The sequence below is a fragment of the Protopterus annectens genome, chromosome 9.part0, assembly GCF_019279795.1.
Source record: "Protopterus annectens isolate FY-2018-M chromosome 9.part0, PAN1.0, whole genome shotgun sequence".
Classification (NCBI taxonomy): domain Eukaryota; kingdom Metazoa; phylum Chordata; order Ceratodontiformes; family Protopteridae; genus Protopterus; species Protopterus annectens.
In genome coordinates, this window is record NC_056743.1 from 1,305,569,623 (window position 1) to 1,305,592,342 (window position 22,720).

The following is a 22,720-nucleotide window of genomic DNA, read 5'->3' on the forward strand; positions in this document are numbered from 1 at the left end:
CTTGGATTTGTAGTTATGGGAGCCATATACTTTTAGTAGCATCAGACGAAGACAGCAACAAGATATTTAACAAAGAAATTTTAAAGGGACATTGAAGCAGCAAATAGAGAAACTAGGCAAGAAATTTATCAAGCTCAAGAATTTGCAACTTGACATTTTTTTTCTTGCCAACATCAAGCAAAATACAATGCTGAAGGGGTTGTAATTTCATAAATTCCCCAACAGTGTTGCATGAAATTCTGTCTTTTTTCAGGAACCTGTCAGTTTTTGAAGAAAAAAAAATCAACAATACTTGCGGTTATTGACTGAAAACAATGAAACAGCACTATAAAAGTTGACAAGTGAAATCTATGAGCTTGATGCAGATATTTAGAGGGATTTACTGCTGTAGAGTATGAGGGATGTGTACAGAGCTGTTTTGGACAAAATATCAACACATAAATATGGCAAAGGCTCAGAAAGAAAAGACATTGAATAGAGACAGCGATGACTATACTAATAAGTATGTTACGGGCCACGGTTAACATTGGAAGATGTACCAGCAAACCCAGACGATGTGGTAGAATTGTAGCAAGGTGATATAAACAACCTTGAAACTGCAGATTTTTTTTTTAATTGGAACTGCCCCCAAGGAATTAAATTGGATAAGCAATCGGGTTATAAACAGAGGTCAGTACAACAATCACAACAGCTTTGCCCCTGTACAGAAACAGGAGGAGCAGACACCAGCGACCTGCATAAATCAAAACCAGGACTTTAGTGTTAAACGGCAACACATTTCATATATATACACCTTCACTGACTTTGTAATAAATAATGCTAGTGTTTTTCAGAAAGGGTTTTCTTTAATTCTATTAAGAAAGTTGTGCTATGTGGACACCTTAATTGAATTAAAATTGTTCTTTTGAAAAATCATTTTGGGTCTAATGGTAAGATTGGACTTTGGTAAAACGCATCAAGGATACAAGTTGTGCAAGAAATCATTGTGGAATTCTACTTGACATCTGAGTTTGGCCATTTTTTTGAAAGGATTTGTACAAATGACATCAGTTGTTTGGCTTTTAAGGAATCTGGTTCATATGCCTTGAATTCGACATAAGGGAGAGAAGTCCTCAGGGAATTCACTACCCACAAAGATACCCATGCGATGAAACTAGATGGGGTGGGGTGGGAAGTGGCAGTGTAATTACAAACAGTTTGTACTATGCCTTCCATACATTTTTCCTCATTGTGAAGAAAGGTGTTAATGATGTCACTTCAATGAACAAGGTCCATCAGTCGCATAGGACAATCAACTTGTAGCTGTTAAACCAATTACAACAAAGATACATTTTCTCTCAAGAAATTACTTTTGGGATTCCAGGCTATTAAAGGAGCAGTCTAGGTTGAGTATCAGTGATTGTGTGTGTTTTGATCTAGTGAATATGAAACCAGACAAATGCCCTGGTTCAAATTCTGTGAAAGGACAATACCAATCTTGCACGTAGTCATACCTCTCATCCTCTTAGTGCAAAAAATCTGGACAAAGTCTAAAATAATTGGTGGGACAAAGGCTCACAAATATGGACAGATTTTAAAAGTTGCTCTCAAACTTATAAAGTTGCTAGAACAGGATTTGTTAGCATGTGTTTTCTGAGGTCTGAAACTTAAATGTATGTTATTGTTTAGTGATTAGCCAGAAAACCACATAGTTTAGGAGAAAATACCAAAAACGAGATAAAAATCTGTACAGTTAAGAGATACACACGCTGTCCGTCACATACTTCACCCCTCCAGTACATTTACAGATCACTCAAATATATTCAACACAAGAATTTACTTGAAACAGAAGGCCTAATGCACTTCATGCAAGAAGTATTTTAAACCATGCAAACTAGATCCATTGCTCACTTCAATTATAGTTTTGAGTGGTTAAAAAAAAAAAAAAAAAAAAAAAGGAAAACACAAACCTGCGTTTTTCTCTTTCACTCAGGAAGCCCTTTACCTCATGGTTCTGAACTGTAGGAGTGGCTGGTCCCACAACACCTACAAGTTGCCCACTTTCATTTAGCCAATGTTCTCCCTGAGCTTGTACGGAGCGAGTACAGCTGTCCCCTTCAGGATGCTTATGCAGCACTGTGGTAGCTGTAGCGGAGTTGGACACTGGCCCCACAGCATCATTCAAAAGCTCTGCAGCCTTGCACTTTGTAGTAAAATCCTGTGTTGTCATTTCTCCACAGCCCCCCTGGGTGTTTATCTGTGATACACCACTGGCAAACCTCAAAGTCTTGCTAGCAGTATTCTGGGAATGTACTCCAACAGTTTCAAGTCTTGTAGGACCACAGTTAGACTGGACATGCCCTCTTGTGGAAGACAGTGATGGTCCTTGTACTTTAAAATCTCTCTGTGTCCCACGAAACACAGCTGCTTTACCAATTTGCTGTGCAGCTTTTACAGGCTGCTGAGTGCCTACACATTTGGCAACACTGATAGTGCTCCTGGTGACACCTACAAAACTTTTACTGTTCACTCTGCCAAAGCTGGTACGACTCCCAGATGGGTGCTGTTTAACAGAACCCATCCCAACATGCTCCCTTTTAGAGCTTTTTGCATTCCCAGATATGCGAGGCCTGGACGGAAAAGTGCCATTTGATTTTACAATATGGGTTTTACTCCCACCTACAGGCTCTTGAGGAGGACAATATTTACTACCATTTTTTGCTGAGCCAGTAGTATTCCCAACAGTCTGTTGTCGAGATGGAAGACTCCTCCCACCCACTTTTGTTACAGAGGTAGTGGTTCCAGTGACAGGCTGCCTGCAGGGAAAACTTCTGCCATTGATTTTTTCATTGTTGCTGGTACTAACACGATTGCCAGATGGAATGGTTTTACTGTGCATTTCACCAATCCTGGAAGTACTGCCTGAAGTATGCTGTCCAGATGAATAAGACCTAGCAGAGTTCAATGTAGCGTGTCTGTACGTTTGTTCCCGCTTCTTTTTAGCCAGAGCGACCATTTCTGCCTCTGCAATTGAGGTTCTTCCACTCAGAGTGGACTTTGAGCTTTGCCTCAGTCTATCAGTATTAGCTTTTACTGGGCCTTGACTGCGGAGACCAATCCCAGATCTGTTCACAGGTAAGCACATTCCTTCAGAAACAGAAGATCTCTTCAGGGGCTGGTTCCATGGCTTAGGATTGAATGTACCCTGTGCAGTTAACACTGATGTGTTGCCTGGCTGCTTCCCTTCCCCAGTTTGTTGTGCAGCTTCTGTGGAAATTGTGCCCGACTTTCCTAAACTAGTACAAACCAGTATTTCAGTAGGTGCATTCTTCTGTGTACCACCAATTTGCCCAAACCTTGGGTTTTCTTCCTTAGCAACCATCTGCAACAGAGCACATTCTTTTTTCAAAATTCCATGGTCTTTGCTGTACTTCGTTTCTGTTTGCTCTGATTTTATGGGTTTGGATAGTGTAGCACTGCCAGGCTTCCAAGAATGGACAGATGTGGCTAGAGTCTTTGTTCGCTGGCTTTTGACATTCAAGTCTGACAGCTGCAGAGAAGTTCTGTTCTGCCGTGTTGTTTTTCCTTGCATACCTTCACATCTGCCTTTCTGCATATTTGGTGGCATATTTTCTTTCATTTTACTCACCTGAAAAAAAAAATCAGTTAGTGCCCACTTTTTATTACATTAAGGTCAACACTTTAGGATGTTGCACATAAGAAGACTACATTCTGTAAACTAAAAATAAAATAAATGTACACATACTTGAGTCATAAAAGTAAGAGCCGATATGCCAGACTTCAAAACCTTCCTGCCTGCTGGCTCAAACAGCATTTTAGGTCTCTCACAGCACCACCACTAAACACATTTTTAAAACTGCAAAGCAGTCTGCATCCTCATCTCCTGGAATCGTTCTCACTGCAGTTCAAGATAAATTTCACATGAACACAACTCAAAGTACTCTTGTGGTCCCCTCACAAAAAAAAAGTGTGTGTACCTATGTATGTGCACACAATGCTATTTCTTGAATAATTCAAGCACTATTTTCCTTGGATATGCATGACCGCTGCAAAACAGCAGCTGTAGGTATTACCAGGGGTGGAAGTTGTGGCAGTGGTTGCTTGGCTGCCTTGACCAATGCCAGGTCTAAACTCAGAATTGACTTTTATCATCTAAACTGATGTGGTAGTATTCGACTGTCCAACAGTCTCAAAAGAACACATTGGAAACATTCCAGAGCAGGTGGCCACCTAATATATTACATTCTGAAAATGTAGTGCACGTCAACAACAACAGGAGCAGCCAGTTAACACAAAGTCTCAAATCAAGACCGTCACCCTTAGGGTTATATACCACAGTGTTAAGTATTGTGATTTCAGCACATTTGGGTAGTAACTTGCATCAACAAATACAGTAAGTACCTTTTAATTACTATTTTTAAGGGTTGGGTGAAACAAGTAAACCTCTCCTGAAGTGACACATTTTTATAGCACTTGGCTGTATTGTGCAGACCTTAAATGCAAATGAGGTTAAAAGCAGTATTAGCAGACCTCTGCATTAAGCTACAGATGTGATAAAGTTATCACTGTGAACCTACACTTATACGGAACTGTGCAATAGCAATGTCGCAGTGCACAAGTTGCCTACTGCACGAGCTTGCATGCTTACATCTTGACAATAAAACAGGTCTTGCACATCTTACAACAAACATTCTGTTGCATCATCTCATATGGGATTATTGCAATTTTTTTAAAAATATGGCATTCAAGACTGCTGGAGGAAAAACAAATCAAAAGATGCATTCAAAACTGGGTAGAAAAAGACTGGTTACATCACTGCATCACTACCCTCAACAAGTGGATTACATGCTCAATTTATCAAACTTAAATACATAAACCAACATGGGTATAACATTGCAAATCAAAGAATATGCATTTCCAAAGTAAAACAAACTATGTGCTAGGTGGGGGTTGGGGGAGGGGACAACAAAGAATAGTTGTATAAAATCTTACCATAACAATAGATGTTCTTCTCTTCTATGTTGCAGTATTCTTTACATATGGGGTTATATTCCGCCCAATGACCAGACGTCCGGCCTGCATACAAAAACTTAGATCCACTGCCTGTACATGGGACATCGCACACAGGTACAGATGTCAGCCATAAAAGGGACATCTGCACGTACCATCTTCAGAATAAGAAGCCCCATGAGGAAAACCCAAGGGGAGCCTAGGACGATCATCCTAAGGAAAGGGCAAGCTGTAGGGGGAAGGTGGAAGGGATAGAATACTGCAACATAGAAGAGAAGGACATCTATTGTTATGGCAAGATTTTACACAACTATTCTATGTCTTTCTATTCAATGTTGCAGTATTCTTTACATATGGGAGAGTGGAAGAGCTAAAAAGGGAAACCAGGGAGGGGGACAGAGAAGGGGAAACTAGGAGGAAGCATTTTCCAAGAATCCATGCAGAATTGCCAAAGCAAATCCTGCTCTGGATCCAGAAACAGTATCCAATTTGTAATGTTTGGTACAAGTGTGAAAAGATGACCAGGTGGCTATTTCCAAGACGGAATGGGCATCTAGACCCTTGAAGAAGGCCCCTGAGGATGCATCTTATCTAGTGGAATGCGTCTTGACAGATGCTGACAAGGACTTTCCATGGAATTCATAGCAAAACAAACTAGCCTTAGAAATCCAAGTAGATATAGTTTATTTGGACAAAGGCAGGCCCAAAGCCCTGGGATGAAATGACAGAACTGGTCAGACTTCCTGATAGACTATCTTGTCAAGGTAAAATCTGAGTTGTCTATGCATATCTAAGGTGTACAAAATCCTCTCACTAGAGGACTGAGGAGAAGGGTAAGCAACTGAATGGATTAAGTGACCACTCTTTCACCACTTTTGTCATGAAGGTAGGGTTAGTTCCCAAGGATACCCTGTCCTTATGGAAGGCCAAAAGGGAGGGGGAGGGCATAGCCATTAATAACTGAATCTCAGAAACCCTTCTGGCAGAGGTTAAGACTACAAGAAGCACTATTTTCCATGTGCAACTCTTTAGGGAAGCAGAAGCTGCCAGTTCAAAAAGGGTCTGGGTAAGTTTTTCCATGACAAAGTAGAGGTCCCAGGGAGGAGGAACTGGCTACCTGGGGGGTGGGGGGGGTGGGGGTTGCTCAAATATAGGAAGCCTTTTAGAAAAAGCTCGACTTCTAATCTGAAAGGGGTCAAAGGCAATCAGGCAGACACAGCAGAGCAATGGACTAAGTGAGGAGTAAGCAAGGCCACTGTTGAGTAACTCACACAGATAGGAAAGCACTAGGGGAATCTCTGCACCAAATGGAAAATCAATGGAAAATCTTCTCCACCTGGAAATATAAGATTTTCTAGTAGTGGGTTTCCTGGCCTCCTGCAAAACACTTGGCATGACCTTGGAGAAAAGGTGCCTGAAAGGGATCAAAAATTGATCACCCACAGGGTCAGCTGTAGAGGTAGTAATGTGGGTGAATCAGTGATAACTTGTCCTTAGTGAGCAGGTCCAGTCGGTCAGGTAACTTGCAGTGAAGACCCTTGGCTAACTGCAGAAGAGGGATAGTACAGTTGTGTACACTTAACATAAATGTAGATGTTCTAGTGTATTCACTGTTGCACTCATCACATTTGGGTTTATCTGCTTGCAGGTAGCCCTCAGTTGGCCTGATTATCAAAGTCTTGAGTCCTGCGTCGGTTGCTGTCTCATATGACGTCAGGTAGTCATGGGTATAAAGCATGCAGCCGACGCCATTACATCAGTTTTTCTTGCCCCAGATGTCAGGTGCCCCGATAATGGGAAGCAATCATATACAAGGTTACACGTCCAACAAAAAAGCAAATACACCAAAAAGCTTAAAGCATAGTAAACAAGAATAGGTATAGTCAATAGAAGTCAGGGGGCTGGAGGGAGGGTAACCAGGACTGCAACAGTGAATACACTCGAACATCTACATTTATGGTAAGTGTACACAACTGTACTATGTTCTTCATGTTTCACTGTTCCAGTCATCACATTTGGGTAGATTCCCAAAGCTAAGGATGGGAGGAGGTAATTAGATAGCATTAGGACCAGCTATAAGGCCCTGCAAGACTGCAGTGGCAAAGCCAGCTCTGGATTTAGAAAAAATTGGCAAGTGGTAATGCTTGGTGAAGGTATGTACAGAACTCCAGGTAGCAGCTTCTAGGATGTCCCTGGTAGGGACATCTCTGAGAAAGGCTGTAGAGGTAGATGCAGCCGGGCTGAATGTGATCTGATCCCCTGGGGAATAGGCTTTCCATGGTGCTTATAGCAGAAATGAATGCAATGGCCTATCCACTTAAAAATGGTTTGCTTTGAAATGCCCTTTCCCTCTGCCCCTGCAGCAAATGTAGCCAGCAGCTGTTCAGATTTCCTGAGAGGTTTAGTCCTGTCCAATTAAAATCCAAGTTGTCTGTGCACGTCCAAGGAGTGCAGTATTCATTCCCTTTTGTTCTGTAGATTAGAAAAGAAGGTTGGCAAATGAATGGACTGATTAAGGGCCATACTGGATACCACCTTTGGCATAAAGGAGCGATTGGTCCTGAGGGACACCCTGTCCGCATGAAAGATGATGAAAGGTACCAATGCCATGAGGGACTGTAATTCAGACACCCTTCTTGCTAAAGTTATGGCTAGAAGGAAGGCTGTTTTCCAAGTCAGGAATTTTAACTCTGCATTTGCAGCTGGTTGAAAGGGGGGTAAAGTGGGCTTTTCCAATACAAAGTTAAGGTTCCAGGCTGGAGTAGGGGCTCTCCTGGGTGGTCTTAAGTTTTTGGGCCCTCTGAGGAATTGCTTCAGCAATGGGTGAGAGAAGAGGGGTGGCTCTGTATTGTAATGAGCTGAAATGGCTGAGGCATGAATTTTAATGGAAGAAAAGGAAAGGCCCTTGTGAAGCATCTCAGTTAAGTATTGAAGAATATGAGGTAAATTGGGCACTGCTGTGCCCATCCCCTGAGTTTGGCTCCAGGAACAGAATCTTTTCCATTTTTCAGCATATGATTTTCTAGTACTAGGCCTCCTTGCCTCCAGAATGACATCCATCACTTCCTTACTGAGGGATGGTAACGGAGAGATCAGGTAATTAGCCAGGCTGCAAGGTTCAGGGTTTGAAGCTGTGGGTGCAGAATCTGGCCCTCCTGCTGGGAAAGCAGAGCAAGGGTCTGAGGCAAGCGCCATGGTGCCAGCAGTGGCACACTGCACAAGAAGGGGTACACCAGTGTTGGCATGGCCAGTTTGGTGCAATCAGTATTGTCCTTGGTTTGTCCTGGTTTAATCTATAGTAGCACTTTGGAGAGGAGAGGTAGAGGGAGAAAGGCATAAACTGACAGGTTTTTCCAGGTGAAGGACAGGGCATCCACTTTCCAAGCTTGTTTGTGGGGAGTCCTTGTGCAGAATTTTGCCAATTGGTAGTTCTGGGGGAGGCAAACAGGTCTATCTCTGGGCTCCCCCATTTGTTTCTCAGCATGAATATCTTTGGTTCCAGTTTCCACTCGTGTGGGTCCATGAGATTTCTGCTTAGGTCGCCTGCCAGTGTGTTTAGCTTTCCTGGCAGGAATTGAGCCTGTAGATGCACTTGGTAGCTCAAGGCTGTGTTCCACAGAGCCAGGCTAGTCTGCAGAGAGGCTATGAGTGGGTTCCCCTCTGCTTGTTTATGTACCACATAACAGTGGCGTTGTCAGTCTTTACCATTAATTGTCCTGGAAGGATGTGGTCCTTGAAGGCTGTTAGGGCATTCTGTACAGCTAACATTTATTTTTGACTGATGTGCAGGTGCAATTGACTTGGGTTCCATTTGCCCTGAATGCACTTCCCTGCCAAGTGAGCTCCCCCATGCAGTCTGATGCGTCTGCTAGGGTTTTGGCGGGAGGGGGTAGAGTGACTGGCAGTCCCTTGGTGGCAGGCCTCTGCCCACCAAAGGAACTCCATCTTTAGACAATGTATGATAGGAATCATCAATTCTAGATCCTGAGAATGTTTACACCATAGGCTTTTTAGATAACATTGTAGTTTCCTCATATGCAGTCTTGCATATGGAATTAGTAGAATGCAAGAGGCCATGAACCCCAGGGCTTGCAGTATTTTCCTTACAGATAGCAGGGTCTTTCTTTGCGGCCAGTAGTCTGAAGTAGGTTATCAAATGAACTTGTTTCTCTGGAGTGAGGAATGCCATCTGGGAAGTTGTCTTCAAGCTTGCTCCCAGAAATATAATTTGTTGGCAGGGTACAAGATGTGATTTATTTTCGTTTGTGGTGTACCCCAGAGAAGTTAGCAATTTCTTTACAAATGCCAGATGATTTAATAGTATTTTCTGGCTTTCTGCCTGAATTAGACAATCATCCAGGTATGTGTATATTTGAATATTTCTTTGCCTGCAAAATGCAATAACTAGAGGTAGGCACTTTGTGAATACCCTGGGTGCAGTAGATAAGCCAAAGGGCAGTGCACAGAACTGATAGTGCATGTAGCCTGCTCTGAAGTGTAGGCATCGTCTGCAAGATTCCCTTATTGAGATGTGCAGGTATGCTTCCTTTAAATTTAGTGTTGCCAACCAGGCATTTTTGCCTAGCATGGGAAGCAGCTGATGAAGAGTTAGCATCTTGAATTTTGGGATTACCAAAAATGTGTTTAGTATAGACAGGTCCAGGATAGGACACCAGGAATTGTCTTTTCTGGGTACCAGGAAAAGTCCTGAGTAAAATCCTTGTCCCTATTCTTCTTCTGGGACAGGTTGAATAGCCCTGATGCTTAAAAGAGAGAGAACTTTCTTTTGAGCCTCTGCCCACTGATCTGGGGGTAGGTCTGGCCAACTGTTTGGGGTTGGTAAGGAGTGGAATCTGTATCCTTGGAAAACTATATTTAAAACCCATTTGTCCAGGCGAGTTCCCAATTTTTTGCATGCAGGGCAATCTTTCCCCCCTTAAGGAACAGTCAGTTGAGCAGGGCTTGGAAGGTTTAAAGTAGTCACTGAGACAGTTTACCATAGGGGGGAGTCTTACTACTCCCAGCTTTGGAAGTGGTTGCCCCCCACTGCTTAGGCCTTTGAGTACCTTGGGAATGAAGCCTGTGTGCTCTGCTGGTTCTGGATTTGCACTAAGAAGGCCTAGAAGAGGCAGGAAAGGATCAATTCTTAGAGGGCCAATGCCTACTAAATCTGGGAGGCTGTACTTGCTGGAAATCTTTAACAGTTTGCATAGATTTAGCTTTTTCCTCCATCTTTTTAAGTACTACTTCTGCTTTGTTGCTAAACAGGCGGTCTTGGTTTAAGGGAGCATCCAGTAATTTAGCTTTAACATGATCTGGCAAAGATTGCTCCTTAAGCCAAGCATGCCATCTCAGTACAGACCCAGTGACAGCCGCTTTGCAAGATGCCTCTAGTGAATCAAAACCACATTGCAAAGTATGTTTTCCAATTTGTTCAGCAGAATGCATTAAATCCTGCAATTCTTTACTTTCAGCACAGTCAGGAATCAACATAATTTTCTGTTTAAGCAATCCAATAATATGCTGCTGATACTTTAACACATGAAACTGGCAGTTTACGGCCCTAATGGCCAAAGGTGCAGAAGTGTAACACCTTCTTACCCCAACTATTCAGCGCCCTGGAATCTCTATCAGAGGGGGAAGGGTTTTTAGCAGTAGTAGCCTTAATACCCTTTGGTCCCAGTGAAATGGTCCCAGGATCCGCAATAGGATTTTTAGAGAGAAACTTGTGAGTCAGGTACCCTATAATACCTATCAGGTTTTCTGGGAGCAGGAGGTAAAGTGTCAGTGGCCAGGCTAGATTCTGAGAAGGCATCATCTACAATGTCCAGTACAGGAGGGATAGCTAAAAGGCCTGTGTTGAGGCAGGAGTAAGAATTCCCTAAGCCTCTTTTTAGAGTCAGAGTAATCCTGGCTTTTCCAGCGGAAATGCTCCCCAAGAGTATGCAAGGTTTCACCAAAAGAGAAATCTTCTGGATGGGGAAGCAGAGGGAATGGAGTCCTCTGCATCAGAATCCTCATAGGTAGATAAGGGCAAATCCTGGTCATCAGAGAAAACAGAAATTTCATAATCCTGATCAGAAGAATCAGAAGGAAAACCAGTCCTAGGTCTCAGAGGGAAAAGGGTGGCTTCCCCTGATTAGAGTAATAAGGGCTTTAGCCATTCTTATCATTTGTTTTTTAGGCATATGGGCCTGAATCGAGTTTTAGGCCTTGAAGAAAAAGATGGCGTTGGTTTAATATGCAAGTCAGTAGGCCTGAATACACCCTCAGAAGCTAGTGCCTGCACAGCGGCTCCAGACCCATCCAAGGTAGAGACACCTGCAGGTTCCACAGTTGAAGCAGCATCTCGTGGCATATTGGACTCCGAATGGGTCTCAGTAGAGGCCTGCGAATCTGAAGTAGTGGGTATCAGGGGCTGAAAAAGCATCTGAGTACCGGTGAACTGGCGACTAGCTCAGGAGAAGCGTCGTTGGCAGCTTTGGACCTATGCAATCTGTCTTTATCTTTGCGTTTTTTCAGAATGTCGGTAGTCGGGTGGCTTACCGAAGCCATTACTGGATAATTGAACCTAGTAGCAAAGTATTTAGATGCGAAAATGAACAGACGATGAATAGTACGAGGTTTGAATAAGGCACAAAACCGACTAGGTACGTCGTGGTCTGGGCCTAGGCAAGAAATGCAGTACGAATGAAAATCTTTGAGATATTTTATTTGTTTTCCACAAGAAATACAATTGTTAACTTTTACTGACATCGGTTTAGAGCAAGAAAAAGGATCCCCAATGGGGTACTTAGCTTAGTTGAAAACTTCGGATCTGAAACTCAAAAACGAAAATTTCAGGAGTCGGCCGACCGGCACTTGCGAACTGCTTCTGCTTCGGGCACCACACGCCAAGAAAGACTGATGTAATGGCATCTGCTGCATGCTTTATACCCCTGACTACCTGACATCATGGAAGATGAGACAGCAACAGACGCAGGACCCAAGACTTTGATAATCAGGCCGACTGAGCGCTACCTGCAAGCAGATAACCAAAATGTGATGACTGCAACAGTGAAACACGAAGAACATCCAGTGCTACCTTGGCCAAAAGGGAGTCACTAACAAGATTTTGGGTTCGTCCTGTAGAATTTTCAATAGGATTTTCTGAATTGAGGGGAAGGGGGAATGCATAAAGAAACATCCCCTTCCATGAGAAAGAGTGCGTCCACCTTCCACACTTGAGGATGAGGAGTCCTGGCGCAAAGAGAGAGGAAGTTGTCTTCATAGGAAAGGTAAATAAGTCCAGTTCTGGAATACCCCACCAGTGAACTAGGTCCAAGAATACATCCCTGTGGAGCATCCCCTTGTGAGATTGTGTCATGGATCTGGTTAAGTTATTCCCTCTGGTACAGCTCTTTTGAGTGTGTACCTTTAACTCCAGGTGGGTATGGCTTGACCCTTTAAAAAATGAAGTTATCACCTTACAGTTATACAAATACTCATTGAGAAAGGTCAAATACCAATACAACTGTCTGCCATCATATATGCTTCAAGACAAAATATCCTGGTACCTTGTATGTAACATGGTTTTGAAATTATTAATGCAAATATGAACAATGAATATTTTACACCTAGAGGAGAAGTAGGAGGTAACTGCAGAAATGCCTGGAGACATACTTGGCTGTAATGAGATGTGTCTGCCACAAAGTTCTGAGCTGAAGGAGGGTACACAGCATGCAGAATTACATTGTATAAGGCAGCCAATTCCCAAGCTTTGATGGCCAAGCAACAGAGGAGATAGGATTTTTGTGTCTACCCCCCCCCCCCCTTGTTCAAGTACCACAGGACCATGGTATTGTCTGTGAGGATCTTTAGGGGTCTTGGCAAGAAAAGAGGATGAAAGGTCTGTAAGGCTAAAAGTAAGGCCCTCATTTCCCTGCTGTTATGATCCTTCCTTTGAGAAGGGGACCAAAGGCCCTGAACTTTCCTAGATGCAAAGGATGCTCCCCACCCCAAGTCTGAGGCATCTGTGAAGAGTTGAGCTGGCTGAGAAACCTGAAGAGGTAAGGCCAGGGTTCTGATTGAGTTGCTGTATCCAAATTCAGCAATAGGTGTTACTGCAACTGCTTGAATAAAACAATGAAATATACACCAGGATCTTTATTAAATAAAGCTTTCGGGTCTACACCCTTCATCAGTATAACTTAACATATAAAAAATCACCATTTAAATAGGAGAACATAAAGTCACATGCTTCAACCCAACCCACCTAACAATAAAAATTTAAAGCTACAATGAATCAATAAATATATGCAAAGTAGCACATAAAAAATCACATCTATAAAACATATACATTTTTATAAATAAACAATTTTATACTGTTTCATATGAAATCACATGCACCATACTTAAAAATTAATAATTAATAATTAAAACTTAAACTTATAAAACTTCTCTCTGTCTTTTAGCCAGAACGGGCTTTAGACTAACTGAATTATTTAGGCCTGGGGCTACATCAGCTTGAAGTCTAATAATCCATTCTAGTTCTTTCAATTCCAATAAATTATTAATGTCACCCTTCCTCAGACCTACCTCTACCTTACAAAGAACCCTAAATCTAAAAGTATGTCCCACACCTTCATCCAATATATGCTTACTTAAGGCATTGGTGGGCAACTTCCTCTTGATTTCAGACCTGTGTTCCACCATTCTCTCCCTCAATTTTCTTATAGTTTTGCCTACATAGAATGAGGTGCAACACACACAGGAAGCCAAATATACTACTCTCTCCGCATTACAAGCAGTAATTGTTCTCATGGTAAATGTCTCATTAGTTATAGGATGTGCAAATGTAGCATCACCTGTATAAATGTCATTGCAACAAGTACAATTATAGCATTTCACTGTTTTAGCCACCCTTTTTAAGTATGGTGCATGTGATTTCATATGAAACAGTATAAAATTGTTTATTTATAAAAATGTATGTTTTATAGATGTGATTTTTTATGTGCTACTTTGCATATATTTATTGATTCATTGTAGCTTTAAATTTTTATTGTTAGGTGGGTTGGGTTGAAGCATGTGACTTTATGTTCTCCTATTTAAATGGTGATTTTTTATATGTTAAGTTATACTGATGAAGGGTGTAGACCCGAAAGCTTTATTTAATAAAGATCCTGGTGTATATTTCATTGAGTTGCTGTATCCACCAACCTAACTCTGCTTTCAGGCAGGGAAGAGAAGGGATAGCTACATCTAAAGGATGAGCATGCTGGGACCAAACTGTCTTTAGAAACCACTGGAACTTTCTCATGTGTGGCTTTGCAAAGGGCAGCATGGGAATAGTAGAGGCCATAAACCCCAGCAGTCTCAAACTCCCTGGCTGTGATGGAAGGAAGAGGCAGAAGAGGTTCCATAAAAGTCCTGACACAGGCTGCTTTTTCCAGAGGGAGGTTAAACCATCATCAAATTTGTGCGAAACCTGCACCCCAGGAATACAAGATCCTGACTTAGAGTAAGACATGATTTTTTGAGATTTATTGTGAAACCCAGTATCTGCAGAAAAGGGATGGCTAGGTTCAGATGTCAAGTTAAGAGATCTGAGCTGCTGGCCAGGAACAGCAGATTGTCTAAGTATGGGTAAACTCGAAGTCCTTTCAGCCTCAACTATACAATAGCTAGGGCTAGGCACTTTGTGAATACCTTTGGAGCAGTAGAAAGACCAAAGGGCAAGGCAGTAAATTGAAGGTGCAAAGAACCCACCAAAAAACACAAAAATCTTCTGGAGAGGGGCTATATAGGGAATATGCAGGTATGCATTCTTGAGATCCAGAGAAGCTAAGAAAGCTTGAGGGGGTACCAGGGGCAATAGAGTAAGTAGAGAGAGTATTCTGAAAGAAAGCACCACCAGGAAGGTATTTAACATGGAGAGAATCAAGATAGGCCTCCAAGGGCCATCTTTCCTTGGAACTAGAAACATCCTGGAGTAAAATCCCCTTCCCTGCTGTTTTGGAGGGACAGACTGAATTGTTCCTTGGTTGGAAAGTTGCTCTAGAGTCAAGAGAAACAGATGCAGTTGACTGGAGGGAGGTTGAGGTATTCCCTGAAAGGGAAAGAGGGTCTTCCAAGTCATAAAGTATACATTTTGGATAATCACCCAGGAACCCTGCGTGATTTCCATCCAAGCTAGGAGTGGAAGGGAAAGGCAAAGGGATAGGGGGCTATGACTTGAAAGATGGTGCAAGGTGTCACAGAGGACTTTGTCTGGGTTAAAAAGGGCTGCTGAGGAGGGGCCACAACAGCAGTTGTAGGAGTGACAGCCTTGGTCTGAGGGTGCCTCCTGGAAGGCTTGTGTGGTCTAGTTCCAGAAGGAACAGACGTGGAGGAACAAGCCAGTTTCCTTAGAATGGGTGTCTTGGCAGGGAAATGCTATGAAATTTTGGAACTGGTAAAACTAAAAGGTGTTTCAGATCCTGGAGTTCCTAAACTCTGCAGCTGCATTGTGAAGAGGAGTATCATGTAATTTAGCATTGATGTCATCAGGAAGTGCCTGGAGATGTAGCCAGGAATGTCTTCTCAGAACAGAAGCAGAAGCTGCTACCCTGGCAGAGGCCTCCACTGCATCACATCGTAGCTACACTTGATAGTGTCTAGCTACCCGAGAGAATGATGATAGGAGAGAAAGGACCAGAGATTTAGCCTCTGAATCTGGCAATGGGGAAAGAGCCTGGGTTGCCTGAGTTAGTAAGGCCAGAGCATACTTGGACATGCATGTCTGATGACTAATTGCCCAGATAGCCAAGGTGGAAGAGATATATACCTTCTAACCCAACATTTCCAAAATGTTGCTCTCTCTGTCAGAAGGGTAGAAGGTAGAAGGAGATAACTGTGAGAACTTATCTAAGCTAATGGAAACCATAGCAGGGTCAGCTGAGGGGCATTTAAAAAGAAATTTGCAATCCTCTGGGACCTTACAGAAATGATCAGGTCTCTTTGGGGCAGGGGCTTGGGAGTCAGGGGTCTTAGAAGCAGCCTTGAACATATCTAAAAAGTCTGGCAGTACTGGAGAGACTTATAAAAGTATAGCTGCAGCCGGCAGTCCGGACAGTACTCTCTTTCCAACAAGCTCCGTTTCCACTTCAGTAAAAATAATAACGGTTCACCAAATTGTAAAAAATAAATAATGATTTAATGACAGTTTGAACAAGTCCAACTCAAATAAACAAACAAGTAAAATTAAGCGCTTTTCGTCTTCTAAATATGAAGACTTCTTCACATGAACTAAATTCTCCTACTCCTCCTTTATAAGTAACTTCCTACTAAGTCACATGATACATATAATTCAATTAGTACACTGTTTATAATTGATTAAAAGTTATAAACTACTAACCAATTATTTGCATAGCATTTGCTGGTGCATTGAATTATTATACTTGCATACCCAAGAGGAGGTGTATGTATACACAAAAATGCAAAACATTTTAGTCACTTACACTTCACTTTGTGCGTATAACACATCTATACACTATTTTTAATCCATTCGAAAATGTAGACTAATAGACAAATGTTATATAACATTTGTTAATATATTAGATAGTTGCACTTACATACCAAAGGAAAACATTTGTATAAACACAAAAATACGAAAATAGAAGTTATGTCAATACCCACAATCCTCTCTGCCTTTACCTCAGATCTAGTTCACATATCACACTCACATATGCACAGAAGAATCTATACATAAATATATATATATATAAGCCAAATAGACATATATAAATATATATGCCAAGTTCCTGACTCCACGGGAGAGGCGTTCTTGAGCAGCAGTGGAACCAAGGTTGCCCTGTCCCTAGAAACCTTGTCTACCTTATAGTGGAATGTCCTTTTTGGGTGCAAAAAAAGGTTTTTTTGAAGAGAAAATGAACATAGATTATACAATCCGTTAACCATTTAGAAAGAGTTCTTTTGGTAACTGCAAGTCCTTTCAGTTTTTCTTTGATCTTCTCTATCTATCCAAAAAAAATAGCTGTCTGAACATCTAATCTAATTGTAATATATACTCCATTTTTTGGAGTGGTTTTGAAGAAAGTGGGTAATTTGGAGAAGTTCAGATACGCCTAAAAGAGAAGTGTAATGGCTACCAAAGAAAGTCTTCCAGGACAAAAATTTTAAATGGGCAAGAAGAGCGGAGTTCAAGCTATGTTTTTAGTAGAAAGCTTTTTGGAAGGAACCAATAATATATTCTGGACTGCTGGTGACAAAGATCAGACCTTACTAAGTTGTTGTGGCAACCAAAGCTGCTGCTAGATGGAGGGACAGGAGGAGTGGGTAGGTCTGGCTCTCTGGCTCTCCCAGGGTCCAGGAATGCCAGTGCATCTTCAGGAAGGGAACCAAATTTGGCCGGGAGGGCAGAAATGGGGCAATGAGGATTATTGTGGTGTGTGTTCCTGGCTTCTCTTGGACTTTGATATCAGAGGAAATGGAGCCACCAGTTTTGTTTTGTTTTGTCATGTCTTTGTTATAAGAATCTGTGTTAGGAGGTAGTTGTTGAAGCGACCATTGTGCAAACAGTAGCCATTGGACTCTCAACTGCAAGAGGCTGACATGAGGCCCAACACCTTCTTCAGTAGTTTAGCAGGAGATTTCCTTGACACATGCATTTGGTGCTGGGGCTGTCAGACCACCAAAGGGCAGGGCTCAGTGAAAGTGACTGGCCCCCAGGCCGAGCGCCGATGATCTCTCTGATGCCCTGCCATTTTTGATGTGGTAGTATGCATCTTCTAGATCTATTGAGCACATCAGGTAGTCCTTCTGTAAGAATGGAAGGATCGATTGAATCACTTTCTAGTAAGTCTGAGACTGTAGTACCCAACTCTTCTCTGGACTCAATCTGTAGACTTCAATGCCTGGTAGCAAATGGGTCAAATAGTGGGGGGATGGAAAAGGCTGCTGAGGAAAAAAAACGCGCTATATCCTATCTCCTCCCAGAATCTTTATTAGGAGGATGGAGACAAAGGAAAGAGGGACAAAAAACTCGTTTTCGTGGCTGCTGCCACCGCATCTACCTGCCACTGCATCTACTTTTGTTACTTAGGACTTGTCCTGAGGTGCCGTGATGTATTTTATTTGGTCATGGAACTGGTGGATAGAACTGTGTCCCTTCCGGAGAATTGGTTAGCCCTTAGTTCCCATTAGCTGCGGAGAAGTGAGGAGGAGGGAGAGGAGAAGAAGGCGACAACCAAATGCCTTCAGCAGAACTCATCCTCAAGGGGGGGGAACTGCCAGTCACCCTCTCTGTTTCAGGATCTCCAATATGTCCTGGTCAGAAGCATCCAGAGCCAGAGAAAAAGTTTCAACAGACCTCTGTCCATCTGTCGCCTTCCCACTCTGCTCCTCCTCGTGACAGATGGAACAGTCCTCAGAACAGAGTGGAGAAGTAAGGCGGCAAGGCAGTAGGAACTATGGTATGGTTGTCAGTCACTGACATTTTCTGGCACACACTGAGCAGACAAAACTTTTGAAACCTGACTTCACCTTATCAGAAGAGAGAGAAAAGAGAGACAAGTCCAGTCATCCGTTCAAGTTTTGTCAAATCCGATAAAAAATGGTCAAAATCGGTATAAAAGAACTTTTCTTTCCTCAAATATTAAATTTATTGAACACTATCACATCGTATTTAATCCCTTTCCCCTCCAGTGTCTTGTATTCTGTGTTTCATACTGTCCCTGCATCAGGTGCATCTATTTAGATTTTTTAGTCTCAAAATGCATAAAATGGAATACATTTCATTTATGCCTGGATATAAGCAGGCATTTGTATTTAATTGCCACACTAGTTCTAATCTCTCTAATAAAAGGCTGTCAGGTCCACCTTTTCCATCTGATCTAATCTGATCTATAACTCGGAATTTAAATGCATGTTCTGGATGTTCCATTATATGTCTTGCAAGAGCGTTCTCTGACTTCCTACGACTAATGCTGTATAAATGCTCATATACTTTTTCCCTCAATGTCCTGATAGTTTTCCCTATATTGAACACATGGCATTGTTGACATTTAGCTAAGTACACTATCATTTTAGACTGACAGTTGAATTTATCTTTAATGTAATATTTTTTATTTCGTATATAGAACATCTGCCCTGTTTCCATATGTTTGCAGAAATTGCACATCAGGCATTTTGTCATACCCGGGTTCCTAATGAAACTATGAGACTGATTCTCAAAAATGTTAACGTTTCTTCCCTTCTTAAAAATTATCTGGGGTGGATTTACAAGCTTATTTCCAGTAAAGGGGTAATTTTCTAGAATTTCCCAATTCTTGTACAAGATGGCCCTCACTGATCTTTTTTGGTGATAAGGGTGACAGCTGGTAAAATGTAAGAAGCTGTTGGAATATGTTTCCTTTCTAAAAAGATCAGTGGTGAAAGCAGCTGGTAAGAGCTGCTAGAATGACTAGCCTTGAAACTGACTTTCAGATTGAATGTCAAAAGCTTGAAACAATGTTCCTCAATAGGGGTTACCCACAGGATCTAGTGTGCAGTTTGATCAATGAAAATAACAACAAGAGGAACAGGGGGATATATAGACCCATTCTATGCTTTGAACAAGAAATTAACTGTATAGGTAACGGAACTATAGAAAATAGAGACACCATCAGATAATATAACTTTATAAGTTATAGTTTCATCACACCATACAGTATTAATGCACGGGAATTGAGGGCCATATTATACAAGAATTGGGAAATTCTAGAAAATGACCCCTTTACTGGAAAGAAGCGTGTAAATCCACCACAGATAATTTTTAAGAAGGGAAGAAACGTTAACATTTTTGAGAATCAGTCTCATAGTTTCATTAGGAACCCGGGTATGACAAAATGCCTGATGTGCAATTTCTGCAAACATATGGAAACAGGGCAGATGTTCTATATACGAAATAAAAAATATTACACTAAAGATAAATTCAACTGTCAGTCTAAAATGATAGTGTACTTAGCTAAATGTCAACAATGCCATGTGTTCAATATAGGGAAAACTATCAGGACATTGAGGGAGAGAGTATATGAGCATTTATACAGCATTAGTCGTAGGAAGTCCGAGAACGCTCTTGCAAGACATATAATGGAACATCCAGAACATACATTTAAATTCCGAGTTACAGATCAGATGGAAGAGGTGGACCTGACAACCTTTTATTAGAGAGATTAGAGCTAGTGTGGCAACTAAATACAAATGCCTGTTTATATTCAGGCATAAATGAAATTTATTCCATTTTATGCATTTTGAGATTAAAAAATCTAAATAGATGCACTTGATGCAGGGACAGTATGAAACACAGAATACAAGACACTGGAGGTGAAAGGGATTAAATAAGTTTCGTATTTTTGTGTTTATACAAATGTTTTCCTTGGGTATGCAAGTGCAACTATCTAATATATTAACAAATGTTATATAACATTTGTCTATTAGTCTACATTTTCAAATGGATTAAAAATAGTGTACAGATGTGTTATAAGCACGAAGTGAAGTGTAAGTGACTAAAATGTTTTGCATTTTTGTGTATACATACACCTCCTCTTGGGTATGCAAGTATAATAATTCAATGCACCAGCAAATGCTATGCAAATAATTGGTTAGTAGTTTATAACTTTTAATCAATTATAAACAGCATACTAATTGAATTATATGTATCATGTGACTTAGTAGGAAGTTACTTATAAAGAAATAGGAGAATTTAGTTCATGTGAAGAAGTCTTCACATTTAGAAGATGAAAAGCGCTTAATTTTACTTGTTTATTTATTTGAGCTGGACTTGTTCAAACAACTGTCATTAAATCATTATTTATTTTTTACAATTTGGTGTACCGTTATTACTTCTACTGAAGTGGAAACGGAGCTTGATGGAAAGAGAGTACTGTCCAGACTGCCGGCTGCAGCTATACTTTTATAAGTTGAGTTTGAGTTTTTTCTTGGAATACTGGGGAGACTGTTAAAGCTGCAGGAGCCTCCATCTGTAGAAGCTCAGTATTCTTTACTGTTCTTCTGATATTTGTGAGGAATCCCACTTAAAAAAAATTCCTTCACTTTATTAGTTGTTTCCTCAAAGGAAAGCTCTTCTATGGGAGAATCCCCCTCACTAGACTCCTACTCTGGGGAAGCATATTCCAGAGGAGAGGGAATTTGAGTGGAATATGCTAGAGTCTCCTCATTAGAGGAATACTCCTCAGATTCTGAGTCCTGAATTTGAAGTTCTGCAGGCTGTCCTGGAATAACTCCCTGGGACCCGGATGGCTGCACTGGAGAAGAGGCAAAGGCTGGGCCCGCTATAGGTGAAGGTGAAGTTGCAGGCCTCAAAGCCATCAGTGCCTTAATAAGACCCTTGGGAAAAACATCCCAATCTGACATTAGGGTAGGAGGAGCTGGGACATGCCTAGTCTTTTGCTTCTTTTTCACAGGCTTATCCTGTCAAGGAGAGATGGCAGACATAGGCCTAACCTTCGATAGTTCTTTGGACAAGAAAGCTGGAGCAGTTCCTGAATCTTCTGCCACCACAAGCCATGGTTCCCCCAAATTGTCCAAACTGGACATCTGCATAGCCTCGAATGTGCTAAGATCCGCACTCTTGACCGCTTCCATCGAAGTACCAGCCAAGGAAGTGGACCCTACCTCCAGTCTTACTGCTGGAGGTTCATCAACCTCAAAAAGTACATTGAAGGGAGCAGGCACAGATAAAGAAGATGCGGGCCTAGCCTTGCTGACCTTCTTCTCTACTGATGGCTCAGAAGTACTAGTGGAACCCTCCATAAAGTCCCTAGCCAGACATTTTGAGTCTTTGGTTTTGCATGTATACATTTAAGGTCAACAGACAACTGGGCAAAGTTTTAGGAATGAAGGCCTGACAAACAGAACAGGACTGACAGTCTTGAGTAGGCCCCAAGCAAAACAGCTCATGACTATCTTTATGTGGAATTTGCCTTCCACATCTACACTTGCCCTTCCTAGATGGCATTAACAAAAGGCAATAGCAATATATTAAATCCTCTATGGGGTACTCATCTGAAGCTGTAAGATGAACCAACTGGATCCAATGGCAGATGGAACGTACAAGTCAACCTTTTTGAATGGTGGCGAAAAAGTTCTGAAGATGTTATGTGAGGATGTCCTTTTCATGGCTAAAGTTGTCTGTGCCTGCGTGCAATGTCCCACTTACAGGTAGTAGCTCTAAGCTTTTGTATACATGCCGGATGTCGGGCCATTGGGTGGAATACAACCCCATATGCAAAGAATACTGCAACACTGAATAAAAGGACATCTTCTGTTAACACACCATCTACAAGTCTGCCAGTTTAAGAGTGAGCCCAAAGGATGGCCATTTACAGTACCTCACCGATATTAATTGGTATACAAACATCAGCAGAAAATGAATCCCACACAGTATGAAGAGGGGTAGTACCCATGCACTACCAGCATTACTGTGATCATCAGTTAAAAGGAAACTGTTCATATGAACTACACTTTCCATGCAGGTCCTGCTGCTCTCCTAGGAAATGTACAGCAAGCAACATCGCTTTTAAAGTGAACATGTGTTCTCTACTATCCTAACAAGTATTATCCCCGCAAAAGCAACATGCAAGGGGTCCAAGAAAGCAGGGAAAGGAGTATACAAAAAAAAAAAAAGTTATGGATAGTCATTACAAAGCTACATTCCCCCCAAAAAAATGTT

General features: G+C 41.7%; 1 protein-coding gene across 1 annotated transcript in view; it reads right to left on the minus strand.

The window, feature by feature from the left end:
* CKAP2L (cytoskeleton associated protein 2 like) overlaps nt 1-22,720 on the minus strand; it is a gene marked incomplete in the record, with an annotated part of 1,473,239 nt that overhangs the window by 886,758 nt on the left and 563,761 nt on the right. The window contains 1 exon segment of the mRNA XM_044084267.1: nt 1,950-3,628. Coding sequence (XP_043940202.1) covers nt 1,950-3,628 — 1,679 coding nt within the window.